We start from the raw sequence: 26,497 nt of genomic DNA, 5'->3' as shown, positions 1-26,497 counted from the left end.
TTTGTTCTATTATTTGTTCTTTTATGATTGGTTTTACACCAAATTATGCTTTTGGTGTCATATCTAAGAAACTTTTGCCTAACTCAAGGTCACAAATATTTTTTCTTATGTTTTCTTTCAAATAGGTTTTACATTTATGTCTATGATCCATTTTTAGTTAATTGTTTTAATATGGTGGAAGGTAAAGATCATTTATCTTCTCGCATATATGGATATTCAGTTGTTCTAGCACCATTTGTTAAAAAAAAAAAACCACTTATCCTTTCTGCACTGAATTGTCTTTGCATTTTTGTCACAGACCAGTTGTCCATATGTGTGTAGGTCTATTTCTGGACTTCCTAGTCAGTTCCACTTATTCATCTGTCTTTATGCCAATACCATACTCTCTTGATCACTGTAGCTTTATAGTAAGTCTTGAAAACAGGCAGCGTGTTAGCCCTGCCACTTTGTGTTTCCTTTTGAAATTTGTTTTGCCAAATTTCTACCTAAAATTTAGAAATAGCTTGCTAATTTCTTTTAAAAACCCAACCAAACAAAAAACAAATAAACCAAACACTCTGCTGGATTTGAATTGGGTTCATATTGAATTTATAGATTAATTTGAGAAGAACTGGCATCTTAACGATATTGAGTCTTCCACTGCATGAAACACAGTATCTCTCACCGTTTAGATTTTCCTTAATTTCTCTCAGAAAAGTTCTGTAGTTTTCAGTATAGGGGTCTTACAAACTTTTTGTGAAATTAATCCTTAAGTATATCATATTTTTAATACTATTATAAATGGTATTGCTTTTTAAAATTTCTGATTGTTGCTAGTATAAAGAAATTTGGTTTTTGTATATTAATCTTGTTTCCTTCAATTTTTTTAAATTTATTCATTAGTTCTCTAATAAGCACATTCAACAAAGTTGCAGGCTACAAAATGAACACACAAAAATCAGTTGTGTTTCTATACACTAACAATGAACAATATGGAAAGAAAATTAAGGAAACAATTCACTTACAATAGCTTCAAAAAGAATAAAATACTCAGGAATAATCTTAAGGAGGTGAAAGACTTATACACTGAAAAATACAAAAGACTGCTGGGAGAAATTAAGAAGACACCACTAATTGGAAAGATATCCTGTTTTCAGGGATTAGAAGATTTAACATTGTTAAGATACCAACACTACCCAAAGCAAGCTACAGATTCAATACAATCCCTATCAAAACCCCCAATGTCTTTTACAGAAACAGAAAAACCTATCCTAAAATTCATATGGAATCCCAAGGGGCTTCAAAAAGCCAAAAAATCTTGAAGAAGAACAAAGTTGGAGATCTCATACTTCCTGATATCATAACTTATGACAAAGCTACAGTAATCCAAAGAGCGTGGTGCTGGCATACAGACAGACATACAGACCAATAGAACAGAATAGAACACAGAGCCCAGAAATAAGCCCTCTTACATATGGTCAAATAATTTTTAACAAAAGTGTCAAGACCATTCAATGGGGAAAAGGACACTCTTTTCAACAAATGGTGTTGAGAAAACTGGATATTTACATCCGAAAGAATCAAGTTGGACCCTTACCTTACATGATACACACAAATTGTCAAAGTGAATCAAAGACCTAAATATAAGAGTTAAAATTATAAAATTCTTAGGGGAAAATTTTCATGACATTGGATTTGGTAATGATTTCTTGAATATGACACCAAAAGCACAGCCAACAAAAGAAAAAAATAGATAAATTGGACTTCATCAAATTAAAAACTGTGCATCAAAGGACACAACAGAGTGAAAAGGCAAGCCATAGAACGGGAGAAAATATTTGCAAGTCATGTATTTGATAAGAGGTTAATATCCAAAATCTATAAAGAACTTCTATAACTCAAGAACAAAAGGACTGTATTCAAATATTGGCAAAGGAATTGAATAGACATTTCTCCACAGAAGATATACAAATGGCCAATAAGCACACAAAAAAATGCTCAACATCACTAATCATTAGGGAAATACAAATCAAAACCACAATGGGATACCATCTCACACCCATTAGCATGATCACCATCAAAAAAACTGTGTTAGCAAGGACGTGGAGAAATTAGAATCCTTGTGCACTGTTGGTGAGACTGTGAAATGATACAGTTGCTATGGAAAATGGTATGGCAGTTCCACAAAAAATTAAAACTAGAACTACCATATGATCTAGTTCCATTTCTGGGTATATACACAAAAGAACTGAAAGCAGGGATTCAAACAAATATTTCTACACCCATGTTCACAGCAGTGTTATTTGCAATAGCCAAAGGTGAAAGCAACCCAAGTGTCCATCAATGAATGGACAAAATGTGTATATACATACAATGGAAATACCATTCTTAAAAAGGAAGAAAAGTCTGACACAAGCTACAGCATGGATGAATCTTGAGGACATTATGCTAAATGAAGTAAATCGGACACAAAAGGATAAGTGCTGTATGATTCCATTTATATGATGTACCTATAGTAGTCAAATTCATAGAGATAGAAAAAGCAGAATGCTGGTTGCCAGGCATTAGGGGAAGGGGAAATGAGGAGTTATTGTTTAATGGGTACAAGGTTTGCAAGAAGAAGAGAGTTCTTGGAACAGACTGGTGGGGATGGTTGCACAACAATGCAAATACACTTAATGCCATTGAACTGTATAATTTAAAATGGTTAAGATAGCAAAAAATTATGTTATGTGTATTTTACAACTTTTCAAAAAAATTAAACATTTAAAAATTTACTTATTAGCTCTAGTAGCCTTTTTGTGGATTCTGCTGAATTTTCTACTTAGACGATCATATCACATACAAATGTAGTTTTCTTTTCCCTTTCTGATCTGAATGCTTTTTCTTTCTTTTTCTTCCCATATTGCACTGGCTAAAACCTCCAGTATGCTGTGAAATAGAAGTAGTGGAACAGATATCGTTACCTCACACTTGATCTTAGGAAAAAGCATTCAGTCTTTCACCATTAAGGACGCTGTTAGCAGTAGATTTTCACAGATGCCCTGCAATAAATCGAGGCAGTTCCCTTTCATACCTAGGTTCTTGAGCATTTGTAACCAGGAATCGATGATGGATTTTGTACAACACTTTTTCTGTGTCAACTAGGATCACGTTTTTATTTTTGTTAACATAATGAATTACACTGATATTTTTGCTATTAAATCAACCTTGCAGTCCTGGGATAATTACTCCTTTTATATTGTTGTATGTGATTTGCTAAAACTTTGTTAAATTTTTTTATATCCATTTTCTTGAGGGCTATAGGCCTGTAGTTGTCTTATGTCTCTACCCAGTTTTGATGTTGGGATAATGCTGGTCTCACAGCATCAGTTCATTAAGTATTTTCTCCTCTTCGATTTTCTGGAAGATTTGTGTAGCACTGGTGTTATTTCTTCCTAACATGTTTGGTAGAATTTACCAGTGCAGCCATCTGGGCCTGGAGCTTTCTGTGTGGGAAGGTTTTTAACTACAAATTCCATTTCTTTGAAAGATATTGGTCTATTCGTGTTATCTATTTTTTCTTGAGTATGTTTTGATAGTCTGTTTCTTTCAGAGAATTTCCCCATTTCACTGAAGGTGTCTTTTTTTGGCATAAAGTTATTCCTACCATTCCCCTATTGACCCTTTAATATTTGTAGAATCTGTAGTGATGTCACCTCTCTCATTCCTAATATTGGTAAGTTCTGCTTTTCTTACTAATCACTCTGTCTAGAGGTTTATCAATTATATTTATCTTCTAAAAGAACCAGGTTTTGTTTTAATTTTCTCTATTTTTTAAATGTTTTCCATTTCAATAATTTCTACTGTGATATTATTTCTTTTTCTCTGTTTACTTTAGGTTTCATTTGCTCTTTTTGCCCCCTTAGTTTCTTAAAGTAGAGATGAATTCATTGATTTAGATCCTTTCTTCTTTTCTAATATAGATATTTGGTGCTACAAATTTCCCTCCAAGCATTGCTTTCCTCTATCTCACAAATTTCCACATTTTGTATTGTCATTTTTACTAAGTTACAAATTTGTCCTGCCTTTTCCTTTGATTTGTTTGACAAAGACTATTTAGAAATGTGATATTTAGTTTCACAATATTTGAGGATTTTCCAGATGTCTCTTGATATCTAATTTAATTCTATTGTAATCAGAGAACACACATTGTATGACTTATTTTAAATTTACTGGGACTGATTTTGTGACCCAGAATATGATCTATCTTAGCAAATATTTCATGTGCACTTAATAAGAAAGTATATCCTGCTGTTGTTGCATGGAGGGTTCTATCAATGTCATTTAGGTCAAGTTGGTTGATAGCACTGAAGTATTTTAAGTTCTTACTGATTTTCTCTACTTAGGATGTTCAGTATTTCCTCTAGCTTTTTGGACATATGGAATATAGTCATAATACCTGTCTTAATGTACTTTTGTGCTAATTCTAATATACCCATGTCAATTTTTTGCCAGTTTTGACTAATTTTTCTCATTATAGGTCATATTTTCCTGTTTTCTTTTACTGTCTAATAATTTTTATTGAATGTCAGATATTGTGAAATTTTACCTTGTTAGATGCTAAATAGATACTTTAATATTCCTATAAATATTTTTGAAGTTTGTTACTTGGAAACTGTTTGATTCTCTCAGTTCTTGCTTTCTAGAATTGTCTAAAGTATCTTAAGAGTGTTTAATTCCAGACTAATTATTCCTCATCACTGAGGCAAAACCCTTGCTGAGTACTCTACTCAATACTCCACAAATTATGACATCTTCCAGCCCAGCTGGCGAGAACAGTCACTGCCCCTGGCCCTGTGTGAGGTCTGAATACTCTGCCCTCTGATCCTTTCAGGTGGTTCTGCGCCCAGCCTCGTAGTTTCCTTATTGCGTGGACTGATCAGCGTACACTGTGGAATGCGGAGGTCTCCAGAGCTCCTCTGTGTGAAGTTTCTGGGACTCTCCCCAGCACACTCCAGCTACCTTGGTCTCCCCAGACTTTTAGCCTCATCTCCTCATCTCCGGAAGACCATCAGCCTCTGCCAGGGCTCCTCCTTGGTAACTCTTAATGCAGGAAGCATGGGCAATCATAGTGCTCATGTCTCTCAGGGATCACTGTCGTCCTTTGTTGCCTGATGTCCAATATTTTGAAAACCACTATTTCATTTTTTTTCCTGGTTTTTAATATGGTTGCTGTTACTCCACCCAGGCCAAAAGCAGACATCCTCAGAAAATTACGGACCTCATTTTACAGATGAGGAATATGACACCATCACAAGAAAAAAGAATCAATTCAAAAAACGTCAATGCTCACATGCTACAATATGGACAAATGCTGAAGACATCATGCTAAGTGATATAAACCAGACACAAAGGACAAATGTCATGTGGTTCCACTTATACAAGGGCCTAGAATGGGCAAAGTTATAGAGACAGAAAGTAGAACGGTGGTTGCCAGGGGCTGGGGAAGGAAGGAATGGGGAGTTGTTTAATGGGGACAGAGTTTCAGCTGGGGAAGACACAAAAGCTCAGGACATGGAGCATTGTGAGGATTGCATAACAATGCAAATGTACTTAATGCCACAGAACTGTACACTTGAAAATGGTTAGGATGGTAAATTTTACATTATGTAAAGAAGCCATGCTTTTACTAAATGTTAGTATGTATGTGTGTGTGTGTATAGTCTGGATTTAAAAGCAGTTATTGTTTTATTCCAACATGAAAGAACTAAGAGCTCTAAGCAGTATCCAAGATGTCTTTGCAACAATGGTATTTGAATATCCCCTTTCAATTTAAGTACCCTTTTGCAGACAAAGAAACAGAGACCCAGAGAGGAACAGATTACTCCAGTCAGGGATCCTTAACTCAGAGTCTGTGGTGGTTTTGTTACATTTTCTAGGGGAAATACGTACCCTCCAGAAGTCTAAGACCTATCCTTCTGCTCTAGGTGGAAATATTATGTAGGACAACAAGCATGCAGCCCTTTCTGGAAGATGAATCTGGACTTCCAGGAGCAGCAGCAACAACATTCTGTGCTCCCCAGAATGAGGAGGATTCTCAGACTGAAGCCAGAATGAGGAATCCTCTCGCTGCTACATGGAGACCAGCTGCAGGTCACTGGGAGGAGCTTGGTTTGGGCAGGAGGACAGCAGGGGTGCCTTAGAGAAGCATACTTCCAAAGCATGCTGCCAAGCCCCTGCCTGCTCCCTGCTTCTGGGGCAGGCATGAGAGGAAGAACTGAAGTCAGAAGAAACTGGAGTGCCCTGAGGATCTCAAAGACAAGAATTGGAAACTGAACGCCTGGACTGTGAGGTGGGATGGGGAGAAGCGCAGGGGTAGGGCAGCTAGAATTTCTCTTCTAGTTGACAGACATCCACAGAAAAATGAACAGGGAGCTCAGAGACGGTATAAAAACACTAAATTTTATTTCCGGGATCGTGGCCTGACAGAAACATAGGCTCTATTCCAGGCTTCAGGTGAGCTCTAATTCATCTTTTGAGATCCAGAAAGAACAAAAGTCTCAGTGGGACAGAGTGCCTTAAAGTGACACCATAAAAGGAGAAATAGAGCTGTCAGATATTATTAACCATTAAAGCCCCAAAATAACATATGTGGACACAAAGAAACACAAGGAAAGCTATCTAGCAGTTTAAAGAAGAAAAATCATGCTGGGGGAGGTAGAGCCACAAAAATAGATAAAAATTAATGATGGAAATAAAGGAAATTAGACGCACAAAGGAAAATGTAATCCCATAGGTGGGAGCCCCTGCCCAGTATGTCTACGGCAGACATGTCTCCAGCCTAAAAGCCACGGTTCTGGCAGAGGAATGAAGAAACAGCCCATACCAATATTAGCTCTGTTTGTTCATTCGTGTATCCATCCATCAATAGAGTTATATTACTGAACCTAACAGAGCAAAAAAACAGGAGAGGTGCAATGTGGTTGTAGGAATAGACACTATTGGGCCTGGAGGAAGACAAGAAACCACGTTTTCTTGCGTCATATCATGAAATTGGCCAACAGCAAGAAAGTACTGAGTTAGGAACTTTAAGTATCTATGTCTATTTAGAATCTTTATCTGACATGTTTGGGATTTGCTTTCACAATGACATCTCTCAGGAACAATGAGGGCAATAAATCCTTTGGATTTAGATCTGACCAACAAATGGAAATGGAGGTGATGAAAATCTTGAGAGAAGAGGATCTTATCACTTAGGCTCTTTTTTTGTTAATAACCAACAAAGAAAAGCGTTTGGGCAAAGTAGTAGTAGCAGTAGCAGTAGTAATAGTAGTAGCAACGCTATTAGTAATAAGAATAGTGATAGTAGCTAACATTTCCTGAGTTCTCCTTATATACAAGGCACTGTTCTAAGCCCTCTACATGTCTTCATTCTTTTAATTGTCACAATCCTATGAGGCAGGTATTATTATCACTATTTTACAGATGAGGCAATTAAAGTAAAGAGAAGAAGAGTAACTTCCCCAAGATTACCCAGCAGGGATTTGAACCTACTTAGCTAGCCTGGTTCCTGGGTTCAGGCTCTTAGCCTGTATTTGTTCACTGTGCTAAGTTCAATTCCTTCTGGAGCTCATAATCTTCCCATTTTACAGACAAGAAAACTGAACTCACAAGTATTAATCAACGTGTACAACTAAGTAAGGAGTAAAACCAGGATTTGAATGCAAATCCAATTCTAAAGCACAGATTTCAGTACCATATTACATTCTATACCTAAACGCTAAAATTTAAGAAGTCAGTTTTCAAAAAGATAAGAGAAAATAGAGTAAAAAGGAAAATGATTTAAGGATGGGAAGTGCTAGCAGTCTTATGTTATTCTGAAGAAAAACAAAAGGAGGAGTCATCTAAAGAGATAGACAGAGGCGCGTCAAGTGGTAAACCAGATGGTTCGGTCTTTGATCCTATTTCATTCAAACTTATCAACATCTTGAATAAAACTCTAAAAGGCCAGCCTATGATACTTCCAAATAAGAGCCTGAGAGAAAGCTAATGAGGAGATGGCAGAATCAAAATTCAAAGGGCAGGTTGAAGAAAAAAAAACCAGAAGGTGAATTTGCATATTGGCAGATAAAATCCTATACAGTGGGACTAGTCCCGTAGCCAAGTGGTTAAGTTTGCACGCTCTACTTCAGCAGCCCAGGGTTTCACCAGTTCAGATCCTGGGCACAGACCTAGCACCACTCATCAAGTCAAGCCGAGGTGGTATCCCACATAGCAGAGCCAGAAAGATCTACAACTAGAAAATACAACTATGTACTGGCTGACTTTGGGGAGAAGAAGAAGAAAAAAAAAAAAGATTGGCAATGGATGTTAGCGCATGTACCAATCTTTCAGGAAGAAAAAATCCTTTAGAGTGCAATTTTAGTTGGCATAAATAGAATGGCAGAACCTAAAAGCAAGGAAATTAACAGCCATATGCTCTAACCAAGACTAATGGGTTCAGTAGTGTGGACCATATATTAAAAGGAATATTATCAAATTCAAGTGCAAAGATGATGCCTAAGACATCTAAATACCATGTCGCTTTAGTTTCTATCTCTAACCCAGATCTTTCCCCTAAGCTCCCAACCATGGCTAACATATAACCTAGCTCCTAGAATCAACACTTATAAATCATCTTCCTAAAACCTAATCTTTCTTGTATTACCCAATTATCCAGTTAGCCAAGCCAACAACCTTTGGAGTTTTCATAGTCTCCACTTTCTCCCTTACTCCACAATATCCGCTCAATCTTCCAGAAAATCCATCCTTCCTCCAGAGCCTTTCCTGAACAGTTACCATTCTCTCTTGCCTGGATACCTTCCACAGTCATTAACCATTAATTCCTGTCTTTTGCTCTATATCCAACCCCTCCAATTTATTCCCTATATTAGGGATTTTAAACTACAGTTTCTCTAAACTACAAGTCATGACCAATTAGCAAAGCAAATTTAGTAACTGTTAATAGAATTAGACCTTACACTAGAATTTATAAAAAATTATTGTACATAGTAAAGTAAGGTATTTTTGTGTGAAATTTTGTTTCAAACATGTACATATTCACGTGTGTGAGTATGTGTGCTGAGTCATAATTTAAATGTATTTCTGACTGTGAGTCTCATTCAAACAATTTAAGAATAATCAGTTTTCACTGATCAGAAAACTCCATAAATTACAATTAAAGGCTACTCTGGTCCCACCTAGCAAGTTTGAAAGCAAGTTTCAAAAGGATCAAACTGTTTTAAAATAATTAAAAAGTTTAAGAAGTTACTGGAATACAAAAATATTCAACAAGGTAAAAATTCACAAATTCTGGCATCAATCAAAAACTGCCAGGCACATAAGAAAGCATATAACCAGCAGTGAGGAGCAAAATCAATCAAGTGAAAACAACCTAAAAATGGCACAGGTGATATAACTAGCAGACAAGGACTTTAAAATAGTTACTATAACTCTAGCCCAGGAAGTCAAGAAGGTTGAGGAAAGCTTGACCCTGTTAAGAAGAGGCATTAAAAAAGAACTTCTAGAGATGAAAAATACAGTATTTAAGATCACTAGTACACTAGATGGGGTGAATAATAGTTAGATACTGTAAAAAAAAAAATCAGTAAACTTGAATACACAGCAAGAGGAACTATCTAAATGAATCACAAAAATATGAACAAATCATAGATGAGCTGAGTGACTTCAAGCAGCCTAATATGTGTATAACTAGAAACCCTGAAGGAGAGGAAAAAGGGGGTAAGACTTAAATACTTGAAGAAATAACATCTGAAATTTTTCTACATTTGTAAAATCTACAAACAAACATATTTAAGAAGCCCAACAACTCCAAAGTACAAGAATCATTAAAAAACTACACCAAGGCACAACATGATCAAATTGCTTAAAATTATCTATAAAGACAAAATCTGAACAGCACTCTAAGGAAAAAAGATTACACAGATACCTCATTTTATCATGCTTTGCTTTATTGCGCTTCACAGATATTGCATTTTTTTTTACAAGGTCCTCCACCAGCAGAAAGATTATGACTCACTGAAGGCTCAGATGATGATTAGCATTTTTTAGCAATAAAGTATTTTTTAATTAAGTTATGTACATTTTTTTCTTTAGACGTAATGCTATGGCACACCTTATATTGTAGTGTAAACATAATTTTTACATGCACTGGGAAACCAAAAAACTCATGTGACTCACTTTACTGTGATATTTGCTTTACTGCAGTGGTCTGGAACCAAACTTGCAATATCTCTCATATATGCCTGAGTATATATAAAGAAACAAAGATAAGAAAGACAGCAGACCTCATCAAAAATGGTCAAATGAATCCTAAAATTCATATGGGGCAACAAAAGACCCCGAATTTCTAAAGCAATCCTGAGAAAAAAGAACAAAACGGGAGGCATCACAATCCCTGACTTCAAAACATACTACAAAGCTACAGTAATCAAAACAGTATGGTACTGGTACAAAAACAGGTGCACAGATCAAAGGAACAGAATTGAAAGCCCAGAAATAAAACCACACATCTGTGGACAGCTTATCTTTGACAAAGGAGCTGAGGGCATACAATGGAGAAAAGAAAGACTTTTCAACAAATGGTGCTGGGAAAACTGGAAAGCCACATGTAAAAGAATGAAAATTGACCATTCTTTTTCACCATTCACCAAAATAAAATCAAAATGGATCAAAGAGCTAAAGGTGAGACCTGAAACCATAAGGCTTCTGGAAGAAAACGTAGGCAGTACACTCTTTGACATCAGTATCAAAAGGATCTTTTCGGACACCATGCCTTCTCAGAGAAGGGAAACAATAGAAAGAATAAACAAATGGGACCTCATCAGATTAAAGAGCTTCTTCAAGGCAAATGAAAACAGGATTGAAACAAAAAAACAACCCACTAACTGGGAAAAAAATATTTGCAAGTCATATATCTGACAAAGGCTTAATATCCTTAATATATAAAGAACTCTCGCAACTCAACCACAAAACATCAAACAACCCAATCAAAAAATGGGCTGGAGACATGAACAGACATTTCTCCAAAGAAGATATACTGATGGCCAATAGGCACATGAAAAGATGCTCATCATCGCTGATCATCAGGGAAATGCAAGTCAAAACTACACTAAGATATCACCTGACACCCGTTAGAATGACAAAAATATCTAAAACTAATAGCAACAAATGTTGGAGAGGTTGCGGAGAAAAAGGAACCCTCATACACTGCTGGTGGGAATGCAAACTGGTGCAGCCACTATGGAAAACAGTATGGAGATTCCTCAAAAAATTAAAAATAGAACTACCATACGATCCAGCCATCCCACTACTGGGTATTTATCCAAAGAGCCTGAAGTCAGCAATCCCAAAAGTCCTATGCACCCCAATGTTTATTGCAGCACTGTTTACAACAGCCAAGACGTGGAAGCAACCTAAGTGTCCAGCAGCAGACGAATGGATAAAGAAGATGTGGTATATATATACAATGGAATACTACTCAGCTGCAAAACAGAACAAAATCATTCCATTTGCAATAACATGGATGGACCTTGAGGGAATTATGTTAAGTGAAATAAGCCAGCGAGAGAGAGATAATCTGTGTATGACTCCACTCATATGAGGAATTTAAAATTATGGACTAAGAACAGTTTAGTGGATACCAGGGGAAAGGTGGGGTGGGGGGTGGGCACAAAGGGTGAAGTGGTGCACCTACAACATGACTGACAAACATTAATGTACAATTGAAATTTCACAAGATTGTAACCTATCAATAACTCAATTAAAAAAAATGGTCAAATGAAAAAGACAATGGAGCAACATCTTTAATGTACTGAAAGATAAAAAGCTATTAGCCTAGAATTCTACACCCAGTGAAAATATCTTTCAAAAATAAAGTTGAAACAGATTTTATCAGATATACGAAAGTTGAAAGAAATTAATCACCAGAAGATCTACACAGGAAGAAATAAGAAAGTCCTTCAAGCAAAGGAAAATGATACCAGATGGAAATTTCTGTCTATGCAAAGGAATGAACAATAATGGAAATGTTAAATATGTGGTGAAATATAAAGTGATTTTTCTTATTTTAAAAATATCCTTAAATGTTAATAGATTATTTAAAACAAAGCTAATAAAATGAGGAGTTTATAAGATATGTAGAAGTAAACTTCATGACAAAAGTAGCACAAAACTGGGAGAGGGAAATGGAAGTACAGTGTTGTAAGGATGTATATGTGAAGTGGTGTAATGTTACCCGAAGATTAAGGATGGTAAATTAACAATGTATATATAAACCACAGAGTAACCACTAAAAAGACAAACGAAAAAAGAGAGAAAATGGAACCATAAAAAAATACTTAATTTATCCAAAATAAGTCAGAATAAGGAAAAGTGGAACAGAAAACTACAAGACAAATAGAAAAAAATAGCAAGGTAATATAATAAACGCAACCAAATCCATAATCATATAAGTGGCTTAAATACCCCAATTAAAGGGCAGAGATTGCCATACTGTATTAGAAAGGAAAACACAACTACATGCTGCCTACAACAAACCAACTTTAAACATACAGATCCAAAAAGATTAAAAGTAAAAGGACGGAAAAAGATATGCCAAAAAGAAAGCTCAAGTAGCTATACTAATTTCACACAAAGTAGGTTTCAGACAAAGAATACTGCCAAAGGTAAAGACGGACATTTCCTAATGATAAAGGGTCAATCCATCTAGAAAATATCACAGTCCTAAGTGGTTATACAACCAATAAGAGAGTTTTAAATACATGTAGCAATAACAAAAGAACTAAAAGAGAAATAGATAAATCCATAAGAATTATAATCAGATATTTCAATACTCCTCTCAATAAGTAATAGAGTAAAAAACTGACAGAATAAGTAAACAAAAAAATTAGGAAGGACATAGAAGACTTTAACAACACTGTCAACCATCTTGACATAATTCCCATTGATGCAACACTCCACTCAACAGCAGAAGAATACACATTCTTTGCAAAGGCACATGGGACGTTTACCAAGATAGATATATTCTGGACCATAAAACATTTTAAATAAATTTGAATGAAATAAAATCATGTAATGTAGGTTTCCTAACCATAACAGAATTAAATTAATAATTGCTTAGAAAAATATCTCCAGGAAATCCCCAAATATTTGGAAACTAAATAACATACTTCTAAATAAGCCACGGGTCAAGAAGAAATCAAAATAAAAATGAAAATGCATTTTGAAATGAAGGAAAATCACACATCAAAATTTGGGAGATACAACAAAAGTAATGCTTATAATGATATTTCTAGAACTGAACCCTTATATTAGAAAAGAAAAATAATTGCAGATCAATAACCTCAGCTTTGACCTTAAGCAATTAGAAAACTAGAAAAAGCATATTAAACCCAAGTAAGCAGAAAAATAGAAATAAAATTCAGAGCATAAATCAAAGAAGCAGAAAACAGAAAACTAAAGAACATAAATCAATGAAACCAAAACTGGTTCTTTGAGAAGAGGAACAAAACTGATACACCTCTAGCTAGAGTGTTCAGGAACAGAAGAGAAGACAAATTAACAACATTGGGAATGACAACGGAGAATCACTAAAGAATCTCATGATATAGAGTAAAACTTCTTAACATAAGTTTAGCAAACTGAATCTAATAATATATAAGAAAGACAATACAGGGGCTGGCCCAGTGGTGCAGCAGTTAAGTTTGCTCATTCCACTTCAGCAGCCCAGCATTTGCCATTTGGGATCCCAGGCACAAACCTACGCACCACTTACCAAACCATGCTGTGGCAGGTGTCCCACATATAAATAGAGGAGGATGGGCACGGATGTTAGCCCAGGGCTTATCTTCCTCAGCAAAACAAGGGAGGATTGGTGGTTCAGGCCTAATCTTCCTCAAAAAAAAAAAAAAAAGATAGACAGACAATACAGCACAACCAAGTTGAGTTTATCCCAGGAATGCAAGGTTGGTTTAACATTCCAAAATCAGTCAATGTAATTCAACATATTGACTAAGAAAGAAAAGTCCTATGATGATCTCAATAGATGCAGAATGAGCATGACAAAAATGCAGTATCAATTTCTGATAAAAACTCTCAGAAGATTTGGAATAGAAGAGAACGCTTTCAACCTGATTAAGGACAGCTACATAAAATCCACTGCTAACAGTATATTTAGTGGTGAAAGACAATGCTTTCCCCAAAAGGTGAAGGAAAAGGCAAAGATGTCTGCTCTCACCAGTTCTATTAAACACTATACTGTAGGCTTTAGCTAGAGCAATAAGGGAGAAAAGTGAATAAAGGTCACCTATATCTGAAAGGAAGAAGTAAACTGTCTTTATTTGTAGATGAAATTATTTTCTACATAGAAAATCCCATGGAATCTACAAAAAGAAATTAAATGAATTGAGCAAGGTTGCAGGATATAAGAACAATATACAAAAATAAAGTGCATTTAGATAGAACCGGAAATTGAAATTTTTAAGAATTATTCATGATAGCAAAGAATATGAAATACATACAGATAAATTTATCAAAATATGTGCAAGATTTACACATTGAAAACTACAAAACATTACTGAGAGGAATTAAAAAAGCCATAAATAAAGGAAGAGATATACCAGGTGTATGAGACAAGGAAACATCATTATGATGTCAATTCTTCCCAGATTGATCCATAAATTCAGTACAATTCCAGTCAAAGTCCCAGAAGACATTTTTGTAAAGGTGATTCTAAAATATGTAAGGAAATGCAAAGGACCTGATATAGTCAAAACAACTTTGGGAAAAAAAATTGAAGACTAACACTACCTCATTTCAAAATGAGATACAATAGTTAATATAGTAAAGCTACAGTAATTCACATAGTATGCAAGACAAATAGATCAATGGAACAGAGTACAGAGTCCAGAAACAAATCTACAGGTGTATGGTCAACTGATTTTTCAACAAATATTCCAAGGAAATTCATAGAGAAAAGCATAATTGTTTCAGTAAACGATCTAGAACTATTGGACAGCCATAGGAAATAAAGAAATAAGGGAGAGGGCAAAGGGAGGGAAGAAAGAAAGAGAAAGAACCTCAACCTATACTTCACACAATATCCAAAAGTTAACGTAAAATGGCTCATAAGTTGAAATAAGATCCAAAACTATAACTGTGTTTCTAGAAGAATACATAGGAAAAAATACTATTGTTCTTGTGTTTGCCTAAGACTTCTCTTTTTTTTGTTAAGCTCACCACCTGAGCTAACTGTTGCCAATTTTTTTTTTCTGCTTTTTCTCCCCAAATCCCCCCAGTACATAGTTGTATATTATAGTTATGGGTCCTTCTAGTTGTAGTATGTGGGACGTTGCCTCAACATGGCCTAATGAGTGGTGCTATGTCCACACCCGGGATCCGAACCAGTGAAACCCTGGGCTACTGAAGCGGAGCGCATGAACTTAACCACTCAGCCACGGGGCTGGCTCCTGCCTAAGACTTCTTAAGTATGTCACAAAAAAGCATAAAGAGTAAAAAGAAACACGTAAATTGGGCTTTATAAAAATTAAAAGCTTTTGCTCTTTCAAAAACACTGTTATAAAAATTAAAAGGTAAGCCACAGACAGGAAGAAATTACATGCAAAACATACACCTGATAAAGGACTTATATGTAGAATAAATTAAAAAACTCCTATAACTCAATAATAAGAAAACCTAATTTTTAAAAAAATGGGTAAAATATTTGAAGATATTTTACCCAAGATGATACATATATATGGAAAATAAACACATGAAAAGATGCTCAACACCATCAGTCATTAGGGAAATGCAAATTAAGCACACAATGAAATACCACTACATTTCCACTGGAATGGCTAAGACGAAAAAGACTGACATGCCTATCTCATTGACAAGAGTGTCTAGCAATTAGAACTGTCAGAGACTGCTGGTGGGAACGTAAAATGCTACAACCACTTTGGAAAACATCTGGGCAGTTTTTTAAAAAGTTAAACATAAGCCAACTATCATCCAACCATTCTATTCCTATGTATTTATCCATGAGAAAAGAAAACACATGTCCATACAAATTCTTACACATTAATCCTAAGGACATTACTTGTAACAACAAAAACCTAGAAACAACTCAAGTGTCCATCAACAGGTGAATGGATAAACAAATTGTGGTATACCCATACAATGGAACACTACTCAGTGATATAAAAGAATGAACTGTTGTTACACACAAAATGGATGAACCTCAAAATAATTACACTGAGTGAAAGAAGCTAGAAAAAAGGAGAGTACATACATTTGATTCCACTTATATAAGATTTTTAAAACTATAAACTCATCTATAGTGGCAGAAAGCAGATCAGTGATTTCCAGGGCTGAGGGTGTGAACAAAGAAGGCAGAAGAGAGAGATTTCAAAGGAGCAGAAGAAAATTCCTGGAGATGATGGATATGGTCATTATCTTGATTGTGGTGATAGTTCCTGGATGTAGACATATGTCAAAACTCACCAAATTTATAGTTTAAATATGTACAATTGATTTTATTTCAAGTATACCTTAACAAAGTTGTAAAAAAAAAAAAAAAATCACATGTCCTATGACCCATTCTTCAGAGGCCTACATAAAAACATGGCAAATAAATTAATGCCAAGTGATATATGTTTTCCGGCTGGGGATATTCAGTGTTTCACTGCAGAGAAATACATTGCTGAAGGTAACACTGGGGGTATAATGGTAGAGACCCATAGGTCAGAACATTCCAGTCCTGCTCAAATCATTCTACAGAAAACTGCACACAATGCTCTCTCCTTGTCTGGGGCATAGCCAGGCGCAGGAAAGGGGGACAATCTAGACAGTTAAATTGTACATTAACTATCACATTAACAGCAGTCTACATGGTTTATTAGTTTTGAAAATCACTTACCTAGATTTGTCATTTAATTTAGAAGCCTGAATTTTTACTGAAGCTTCTTGTAAATCTGAAGAATTCTCAAGTTCTGAAGCAACTTTTGATCATGAAAATTAAAAACGAAAATTGTTGAGTATCTCAAGTAAACATTTAAATACACCACTCAATCTTATGTATGATAGATTTTTAAAAATCTGACCTTTTTCTGTATCATCCAGTTTCGATTTTTCATGTGAATGACTAGGTGTACTTGTTTGCTGCAAAAAATACATACACATTAAATTATGGTGACTTTGAAATTCTTTTGGAGCCCTTTACACCTCCAAAGAAAAGCGTTTCCATTGAGTACTAAGATACCAGGCTCTCTGTTCATTAGACTTGGCTCCAAATGACTAATGGCTGTTCCAAAAAATTGATATCCACCCTCAGGAGAAGATTTGCCACTACCAAAGACAAGAAGAGCATCTCAAAATTATTAAAAGAAATATCAAAAGACGACTTACAAAAATGTCTTCAACAGCATCAGAATTGTTGGGATGAACACACAACTTCTAAAGGAGACAATCTGAAGGATAATCTTTGGTGTATTTGTTTAAAAAAATCATGACACTACCATAACACTTCTGTATAACGTGTACTGGTAGTCAAACGTAAAACTATGACAAATAGACTGAATACCTATATACGCCAAGCAGTGTGTTAGGTGCTTTATGTAAATTATGTTTTTAACCCTAAGAGGACTACACTGTGAACCAGCTATTACTTCCATTTTATAGATGAGAACCCTCAGGCTCAGTGAAGCTAAGTAATTAGCCTAAGTTCCCACAGTTAGTAAGTGAAAACCACGTCTGACTTCAAACATCAGACTCCTTTCCCTACATCCCAGTCTCCATATCCAAATGAGAGAATGAGGCAGAGCCAGCCAAGACACACATTCCATGGGAGAGCCAAGTTGAGTGAAAGGAGAGAACAAATAAACACGGCAGGCAAAAATAATCTAAAGGAGCATATGGTTAAAAAACCAGAGATTATGGCCAGGAGAAAATGGACAACAAGCCAGGAAAAGCAGCTTCCACCTGTCAGCATCCTGGTGGACACAGTTGGAATCTTGTCCTAAGCTTTCCATACTCACAGCAGGCTCAGACTGGTTAAAGGGCAGAGTTATTAGGCAGCGGTCATCTCCAGCACTTGTTAACTCTGCCAGCTTGGTAGATTCTTCTGCTTGGTCTGCACATGTTAAGAAAAGAGTATTAAAAAATAACAATAACCATGCATAACGCTGGTCATACCCTCCAATTTCTCTCCATGGGATGCATGCTGTTGGTACATCACCATCTTTTGGTAAGAGCTGGTAATCAGGTCCTGCCTCAAATCTTATTTTGTAAATCTATGGGCACTTTGGAAAACAGCCTTTGGGTGGAACTCATAAGAGATATATAATCCATGCAGGGCCAGCTTTGTGGGTGGACAGGCCCCTCCACAATCCCATCTTCTTGCCTCCCACCATCCCATCATTTTTTCTCCTTTGTGATTTCCAGTTGACCCCAAGAAAGACTGTATCAGTAGGGAAAATAATTCAAGGCTTCATTAGCAGCTTTTATTTCTCCAAAGGTACAATAACACATTAGTTACTCTTATGTGACCAGAGGTTTTCAGTGATCTCTCCCAAGATTTTATCACTGCTTCTACAGAGTAAAAAAATTTTATTTCCAAATATACCTGTCTCTCTTTTGTCGCTGCTGGGAAATTCAATGTCGTCTTTCGCAAATTCACCAAAATGTTCTGAGAATTTTGTCTGGTCAGGCAACATCTGAAATGGAAGTCAAAAGCCATATAACTTTTAAAAGCAAAAATCTTTTTTAAAAATTTAATATTAATAGACCTAAAGAGAGAAATAGACAACAATACAATAATAGTAGGGGAATTTAATACTCCACTTACAGCAATGGATAGATCACTGAGACAGAAAATCAATAAGGAAACATCAGCCTTAAATGACACATTAGACCAGATGATCTTAACAGATATACACAGAATATTCCACTGAAAAGCAACAAAATATACATTCTTCTCATGTGCACATGGAACATTCTCCAGGATAGATCATATGTTTGGCTACAACATGAGTCTTAATAAATTTAAGACTGAAATTAAATCAAACATCTTTTCCAACCACAGTGGTATGAAACTAGAAATCTGTTACAAGAAGAAAAGTGGAAAATCACAAACATGTGTAGATTAAATAACACGCTTCTGAACAACCAGTGGGCCAAAGAATAAATTAAAAGAGAAATTTAAAAGATATCTTTGGAAAAATGAAAGTGGAAATACAACATACCAAAACTTATGAGATGCAGCAAAAGCAGCTCTAAGAGGGAAGTTCATAGTGATAAATGCCTACATTAAGAAACAAGAAAGATCTCAAATAAACAACCTAATCTTACACCTCAAGGAACTAAAAAAAGAACAAATGAAGTCAAAGGTAGTAGATGGAAGGAAATAAAGACCATAGTGGAAATAAATGAAATAGAGACTAAAAAGACAATAGAAAAGATCCGTGAAACTAAGAGCTTGTTCCATCAAAAGATAAACAAAATTGACAAACCTTTAGCTAGACTCACCAAGACAAAAAGAGAAAAGGCTCAAATAAATAAAATTACAAAAGGAGACAATACAGCTGATATCACACAAATTCAAAGGATCATAAGAAACTACCACAAACATTTAAATGTCAAATATTTGACAATCTAGAAAACATGGGTAAGTTCCTAGAAACATACAACCTACCAAGACTGAATCAAAAGAAATAAAAAATCTGAACAGACTGATTACTAGTAAGGAGACTGAATGAGTACAGGCATACCTCATTTTATTGCACTTTGCTTTCCTGCACTTGGCAAATACTGCTTTTCTTTAAAATTCTTTTTTATTGCACTAACAGCAGCTTATAATATTACATAAATTTCAGGTGTACAACATTATATTCCAATTTATGTGTAGATTACAACATGTTCACCACCCAAAGACCAATTACAATTCATCACCACACACATGTCTAATCACTCCTTTTGCCCTCCTCCTTCCCGTCTTCTCCTCTGGTAACAACCAATCCAATCTCTGTTGCTATGTGTTTGTTTGTTGTTGTTTTTATCTTCTACTTATGAGTGAGATCATATGGTATTTGACTTTCTCCCTATGACTTATTTCACCTAGCATAATACCCTCAAGCTCCCTCCATGTTGTCACTAAAGACTGAATTTCATCATTTCTTATGGCTGAAGAGTATTCCACTGTGTATATATACCACATCTTCTTTATCCATTCCTCCCTGGATGGGTACCTATGTTGCTTACAAGTCTTGGCTATTGTGAATAATGCTGCAGTGAACAAAGGGGTGCAATATCTTTACACATTTGTGTTTTCATGTTCTCTGGATAAATACCCAACAGTAGAATAGCTGGATCATATGGCAGTTCTATTTTTAACTTTTTGAGGAACTTCCATAGCGTTTTCCATAGCGGTTGCACCAGTTTGCACTCCCACCAGCAAGGGATGAGTGTTCCCTTCTCTCCACATCCTCTCCAACACTTATTATTTCCTGTCATCTTAATTATAGCCATTCTGGCAGCAGTAAGGTCATATCTCATTATAGTTTTGATTTGCATTTCCCTCATAGTGGTGTTGAACATCTTTTCAACACCTGTTGGCCATCTGTATATCTTTTTGGGAGTAATGTCTGTTTAGATCTTTTGCACATTTTTTAATTGAGTTGTTAGGGGTCTTTTTTGGTTGAGATGTATGAGTTCTTTATATATTTTGGATATTAACCCCTTATCTGATATATGGTTTGCAAATATCTTCTCTCAATTGTTAGGTTGCCTTTTCATTTTGTTGATGGTTTCCTTTGCTGTGCAGAAGCTTTTTAGTTTGATGTAGTCCCACTTGTTTATTTTTTCTATTGTTTCCCTTGCCCAGTCAGACACAGTACTTGAAAATATGCTGCTGAGACCGATGTCGAAGAATGTACTGCCTATGCTTTCTTCTAGAAGTTTCATGGTTTCAGGTCTTACATTCAAGTATTTAATCCATTTTGAGTTAATTTTTGTGTATAGTGTAAGATAGTGGTCTAGTTTCATTCTTTTACATGTGGCTGTCCAGTTTTCTCAACACATTTACTGACTAGACTTTCCTTTCTCCATTGCATATTCTTGGCTCCCTTGTTGAAAATTAGCTGTCCATAGATGTGTGGGTTTATTTACGGGATCTCAATTCTGTTCCATTGATCAATGTGTCTATTTTTGTGCCAGTGCCATACTGTGTTGGTTACTATAGCTTTGTAGTATATTTTGAGATGAGGGAGTGTGACATCGCCAGCTTTGTTCTTTTTTCTCAGGATTCCTTTGGCTATTTGGGGTCTTTTGTTGTTCCATATAAATTTTAGGGTTCTTTGTTCTATTTCTGTGAAAGATGTTGTTGGAACTTTGATAGGGATTGCATTGAATCTATAGATTGCTTTAGGAAGTATGGACATTTTAACGATGTTAATTCTTCCAATCCAAGAGAACAGAATACCTTTCCATTACTTTGTGCCTTCTTCAGTTTCTTTCAACAATGTGTTATAGTTTTCAGTGTACAGATCTTTCACCTCTTTGGTGAGGTTTATTCCTAGATATTGTATTCTTTTTGTTGCAACTGTTAATGGGATTGTACTCTTAATTTCTCTTTCTGCTACTTCATTGTTGGTGTATATAAACACAATTGATTTTTGTATGTTGATTTTGCATCCTGCAACTTGACCATCTTGATTGTTTCTAAAAGTTTTGAAGTGGGTTCTTTAGGGTTTTCTATATATAAAATCATGTCATCTGCAAATAGTAACAGTTTTATTTCTTTCTTTCCAATGTGGATCCCTTTTATTTCTTTTTCTTGCTTGACTGCTCTGGCTAAGACTTCTAATACTATGTTAAACAAGAGTGGTGAAAGTGGGCATCCTTGTCTGGTTCCTGTTCTTAGGCAGATAGCTTTCAGTTTTTCTCCATTGAGAATGATATTAGTTGTGAGTTTGCCATTATGGCCTTTATTATGTTGAGGTACTTTCCTTCTATACCCATTTTCTTCAGAGTTTTCATCATAAATGGATGCTGTAGCTCATCAAATGCTTTCTCTGCATCTATTGAGATACAATCATGTGATTTTTATTCTTCATTTTGTTAATGTGGTATATCACATTGATTGATCTGTGGCAACTCTGTTTACAGCAAGTCTATTGGCATCATTTTTCCAACAGCATTTGCTCACCTGGTGTCCCTCTGTCACAATTTGGTATTTCTTGTAATATTTCAAACATTCTCATTATATTTGTTATGGTGATTTGTGATCAGTGGTCTTTGAAGTTACTATTGTAATTGTTTTGGGGTACCACAACCTGTGCCACAATCTGTATGGTGAACTTAATCAATAAATGTTGTGTGTGTTCTGACTGTCCCATTGACCAGCCGTCCCCATCGCTCTTCCTCTGCTCAGGCCTCCCTATTACCCAAGACACAACAATATTGAAATTAGGCCAACTAATAACCTTACAATTGTCTCCAAGGTCCAACGAAAGGAAGAGTTCTACGTCTCACTTTAAATCAAAAGCTAAAAATGCTTAAGCTTAGTGAGGAAGGCATGTCAAAAGCTGAGACAGGCCAAAAGGTAGCCCTCTTGGCCAAAGAGTTAGCAAGTTGTAAACGCAAAGGAAACATTCTAGAAGGAAATCAAAAATGCTACTCCAGTGAATACATTAATGATAGAAAATTGAAACAGCCTTATTGGTGATATGGAGAAAGTTTTAGTGGTCTGGATAGAAGACCAAACCAGCCGCAACATTCCCTTAAGCCAAATCCTAATCCAGAGTCAGGCCCTAACTCTCTTCAAGTCTATGAAGACTGAGAGAGGTGAGGAAGCTGCAGAAGAAAAGTCCGAAGCTAGCAGAGGTTGGTTCATGAGGTTTAAGGAGACAAGCTGTCTCCATAACATAAAAGTGCAGGATGAAGCAGCAAGTGCTCATGTAGAAGCTGTGGCAAGTTCTCCAGAAGATGTAGCTAAAATAATCCATGAAGGTGGCTACACGAAACAACAGATTTTCAATGCAGATGAAACAGCCTTATATTGAAAGATGCCATCCTGGACTTCATACCCAGAGAGAAGTCAAAGCCTGGCTTCAAAGAACAGCTGACTCTTTTGTTAGGGGCTAACGCAGCTGGTGACTTTAAGTTGAAGCCATTGCTCATTTACCATTCTGAAAATCCTAGGCCCTTAAGAATTATGCTAAATCTACTCTGCCTGTGCTCTATAAATGGAACAACAAGGCCTGGATTGTAGACAGCACATCTATCTACAACACTGTTTACTGAATATTTTAAGACCACTGTTGAAACCTACTGCTAAGAAAAAAAGATCCCTTTCAAAATATTACTGCTCTTTGACAATATACCTGGTCACTCAAGAGCTCTGATAGAGATGTACAATGAGATTAATGTTGTTTTCATGACTGCTAACACGACATCCAATCTGCAGGCCATAGATCAAGGAGTAATTTCAACTTTTAAGTCTTATTATTTGAGAAATACATTTCATAAGGCTAAGGCTACCACAGATGGTGATTCTTCTGATGGATCTGGGCAAAATAAACTGAAAACTATCTGGGAAGAATTCATGATTCTAGATGCCATTAAGAACATTCATGATTCATGGAAAGAGGTCAAAATATCAACATCAACAGGAGTTTATAAGAAGTTGATTCCCACCCTCATGGATGACTTTGACAGGTTCAAGACTTCAATGGAGTACTACAGATGTGGTGGAAATAGCAAGAGGACTAGAACTATAAGTGGAGCCTGAAGATGTGACTGAATTGCTGCAATCTCATGATAAAACTTTAACAGATGAGGAGTTACTTCTTACGGATGAGCAAAGAAAACGATTTCTTGAGATGGATTCTACTCCAGGTAAAGATGCTGTGAAGATTGTTGAAATGACAACAAAGAATTTAGAATATTACATAAACTTAGTTGATAAAGCAGCAGCAGGGTTTGAGAGGACTGACTCCAATTTTGAAAGAAATTCTACTGTCGGTAAAATGCTATCAAACAGCATCGCATGCTACAGAGAAATTGTTCATGAAAGGAAGAGTCAATCAATGTGGCAAACTTCACTGTTGTCTTATTTTAAGAAATTGCCACAGCCACCCCAACTTTCATCAACCACCACCCTGATCAGTCAGCAGCCATCAACACTGAAGCAAGACCATCCACCAGCAAAAAAGATTATGACTCACAGAAGGCTCAGATGACGGTCAGCATTTTTTAGCAATAAAGTAGTTAAGGTATGTACATTGTCTTTTTAGACATAATTCTATTGGAAACCTAATAGACTATAGTGTAAACATAACTTTTATATGCACTGGGAAACCAAAAAATTCATGTTACTTGCTTTTTGTGATATTCACTTTATTGTGGTAATCTGGAACTCAATCCACAATATCTGCAAGGTATGCCTGTAATCAAAAACCTCCAAACAAACAATAGTCCAGGCCTAGGGAGCTTCACTAGTGAATTCTACCAAACATTCAAAGAAGAATTAATACCAATCCTTATCAATCTCTTCCAAAAAATACAAGAGAACACTTCAAGACTCATTTATGAGGCCAGCATTACCCTGATATCATAACAAGACAAGGATGCCACAAGAAAAGAAAATGACATGCCAATATCCCTGGTGAACATAGACAGGAAAATCTTCAACAAAATATTAGGAAACTCAATTCAACAATATATTAAAAGGATCATACACCATGATCAAGTGGATTTATTCTGGGAGGCAAGAATGGTTCAACACCTGCAAATCAATCAATGTAATACAGCATATTAACAAAATGAAGAATAAAAATCATATGATCATCTCAACAGATGCAGAAAAGCATTTGACAATATTCAACATCCATTTTTGATTAAAGACTCTCAACAAACTAGTTATAGAGGAAAGGTACCTCAAAATAATAAAGGCCATGTATGACAAGCCCACAGGTAATACCATACGCTCTGGTAAAAAATTGAAAGCTTTTCCGCTAAGATCAGAAACAAGTCAAGAATACCAACTCTCACCATTTCATTTGACATAGTATTGGAAGTCCCAGCAAGAGCAATTACACAAGGCAAAGAAATAAGTCATCATTAGAAACGAAGAGATAAAACTGATACTAGTTGAATGACATTATAGTATATATAGAAAACCCTAAATACTCCACCAAAAAGCTGTTAGAATAGACAAATTCAGTAAAATTGCAGGATGCAAAATCAATATACAAAAATCTGTTGCATTTCTATACACTAATTACAAGTCATCAGGAAGAGAAATTAAGAAAATAATCCCATTACACTAGCATCAAAAAGAATAAAATACCTAGGAATAAACTTAACCAAGGAGGTAAAAGACCTGTACACTGAACACTATAAGACATTGATGAAAGAAACTGAAGAAAACATAAATAAATGGAATGATACTTTGTACTCATGAATTGGAAGAGTTAATATTATTAACATTGCATACTGCCAAAGCAATCTACAGATTTGATGCAATCCCTACGAAAATTCCAGTGGCATTTTTCACAGAGACAGAACAAACAATCCTAAAATTTGTGTGGAACCATAGAAGACCCTGAATAGCCAAAGCAATCCTGAGAAAGAAGAACAAAGCTGGAAGCATCAGGCTCCCTGATTTCAAACTATATTACAAAGCTATAGTAATCAAAACAGTACAATACCAGCATAAAAACAGACACATAGATCAATGGAACAGAACAGAGAGCTCAGAAATAAACCCATGCATATATGGTCAATTAATTTAGGACAAAGGAGCCAAGAATATGAAATGGATAAAGAACAGTTTCTTCAATAAATGGATAAATGGTATTTGGAAAAGTGGACAGCCACATGCAAAAGAATGAAACTGAAACACCATATCTTACACCATACACAAATATTAAACCAAAATGGATAAAGACTTGAACATAAGACCTGAAACCACAAAACTCCTAGAAGAAAACAGAGGCAGTAAGCTTCTTGACATCAGTATTGGCAAGGACTTTTTGGATCTGACTCCAAAAGCGAAGGCAACAAAAACAAAAATAAACATAGGGACTACATCAAACTAAATAGCTTCTACACAGCAAAGAAAATCATCAACAAAATGAAAAGGCAACCTACTGAATGGCAGATAACATTTGCAAACCATATATCTGATAAGGAGTTAATATCCAAAATACATAAAGAATTAATACAACTCAACAGCAAATAAACAACCCAATTAAAAAAATAGGCATAAGATCTGAATAGACATTTTTACAAAGACAACATATAGATGGCCAAAGGTATAGGAAGAGTCTCACCACCACTAATCATCAAGGAAATGCAAATCAAAACCACAGTGAGATATTGCCTCACACCTGTTAGAATGGTTATTACCCAAAAGACAAGAAATAACAAGTCTTGGTGAGGATATGCAGAAAAAATCTTTGTGCGTTGTCGGTGAGAACAT

At 35.7% G+C, this 26,497-nt stretch overlaps 1 protein-coding gene across 1 annotated transcript in view; it reads right to left on the bottom strand.

Annotated features, from left to right (window-relative positions):
- Positions 1-26,497, bottom strand: part of SYCP2L (synaptonemal complex protein 2 like) — a 97,682-nt gene that overhangs the window by 36,434 nt on the left and 34,751 nt on the right. The window contains 4 exon segments of the mRNA XM_023624503.2: positions 16,937-17,018; positions 17,121-17,178; positions 18,054-18,148; positions 18,641-18,731. Coding sequence (XP_023480271.1) covers positions 16,937-17,018; positions 17,121-17,178; positions 18,054-18,148; positions 18,641-18,731 — 326 coding nt within the window.

This window comes from Equus caballus, chromosome 20 (assembly GCF_041296265.1).
Source record: "Equus caballus isolate H_3958 breed thoroughbred chromosome 20, TB-T2T, whole genome shotgun sequence".
In the NCBI taxonomy this organism is placed as follows: Eukaryota; Metazoa; Chordata; class Mammalia; order Perissodactyla; family Equidae; genus Equus; species Equus caballus.
This window is presented reverse-complemented; position numbering and strand designations above follow the sequence as displayed.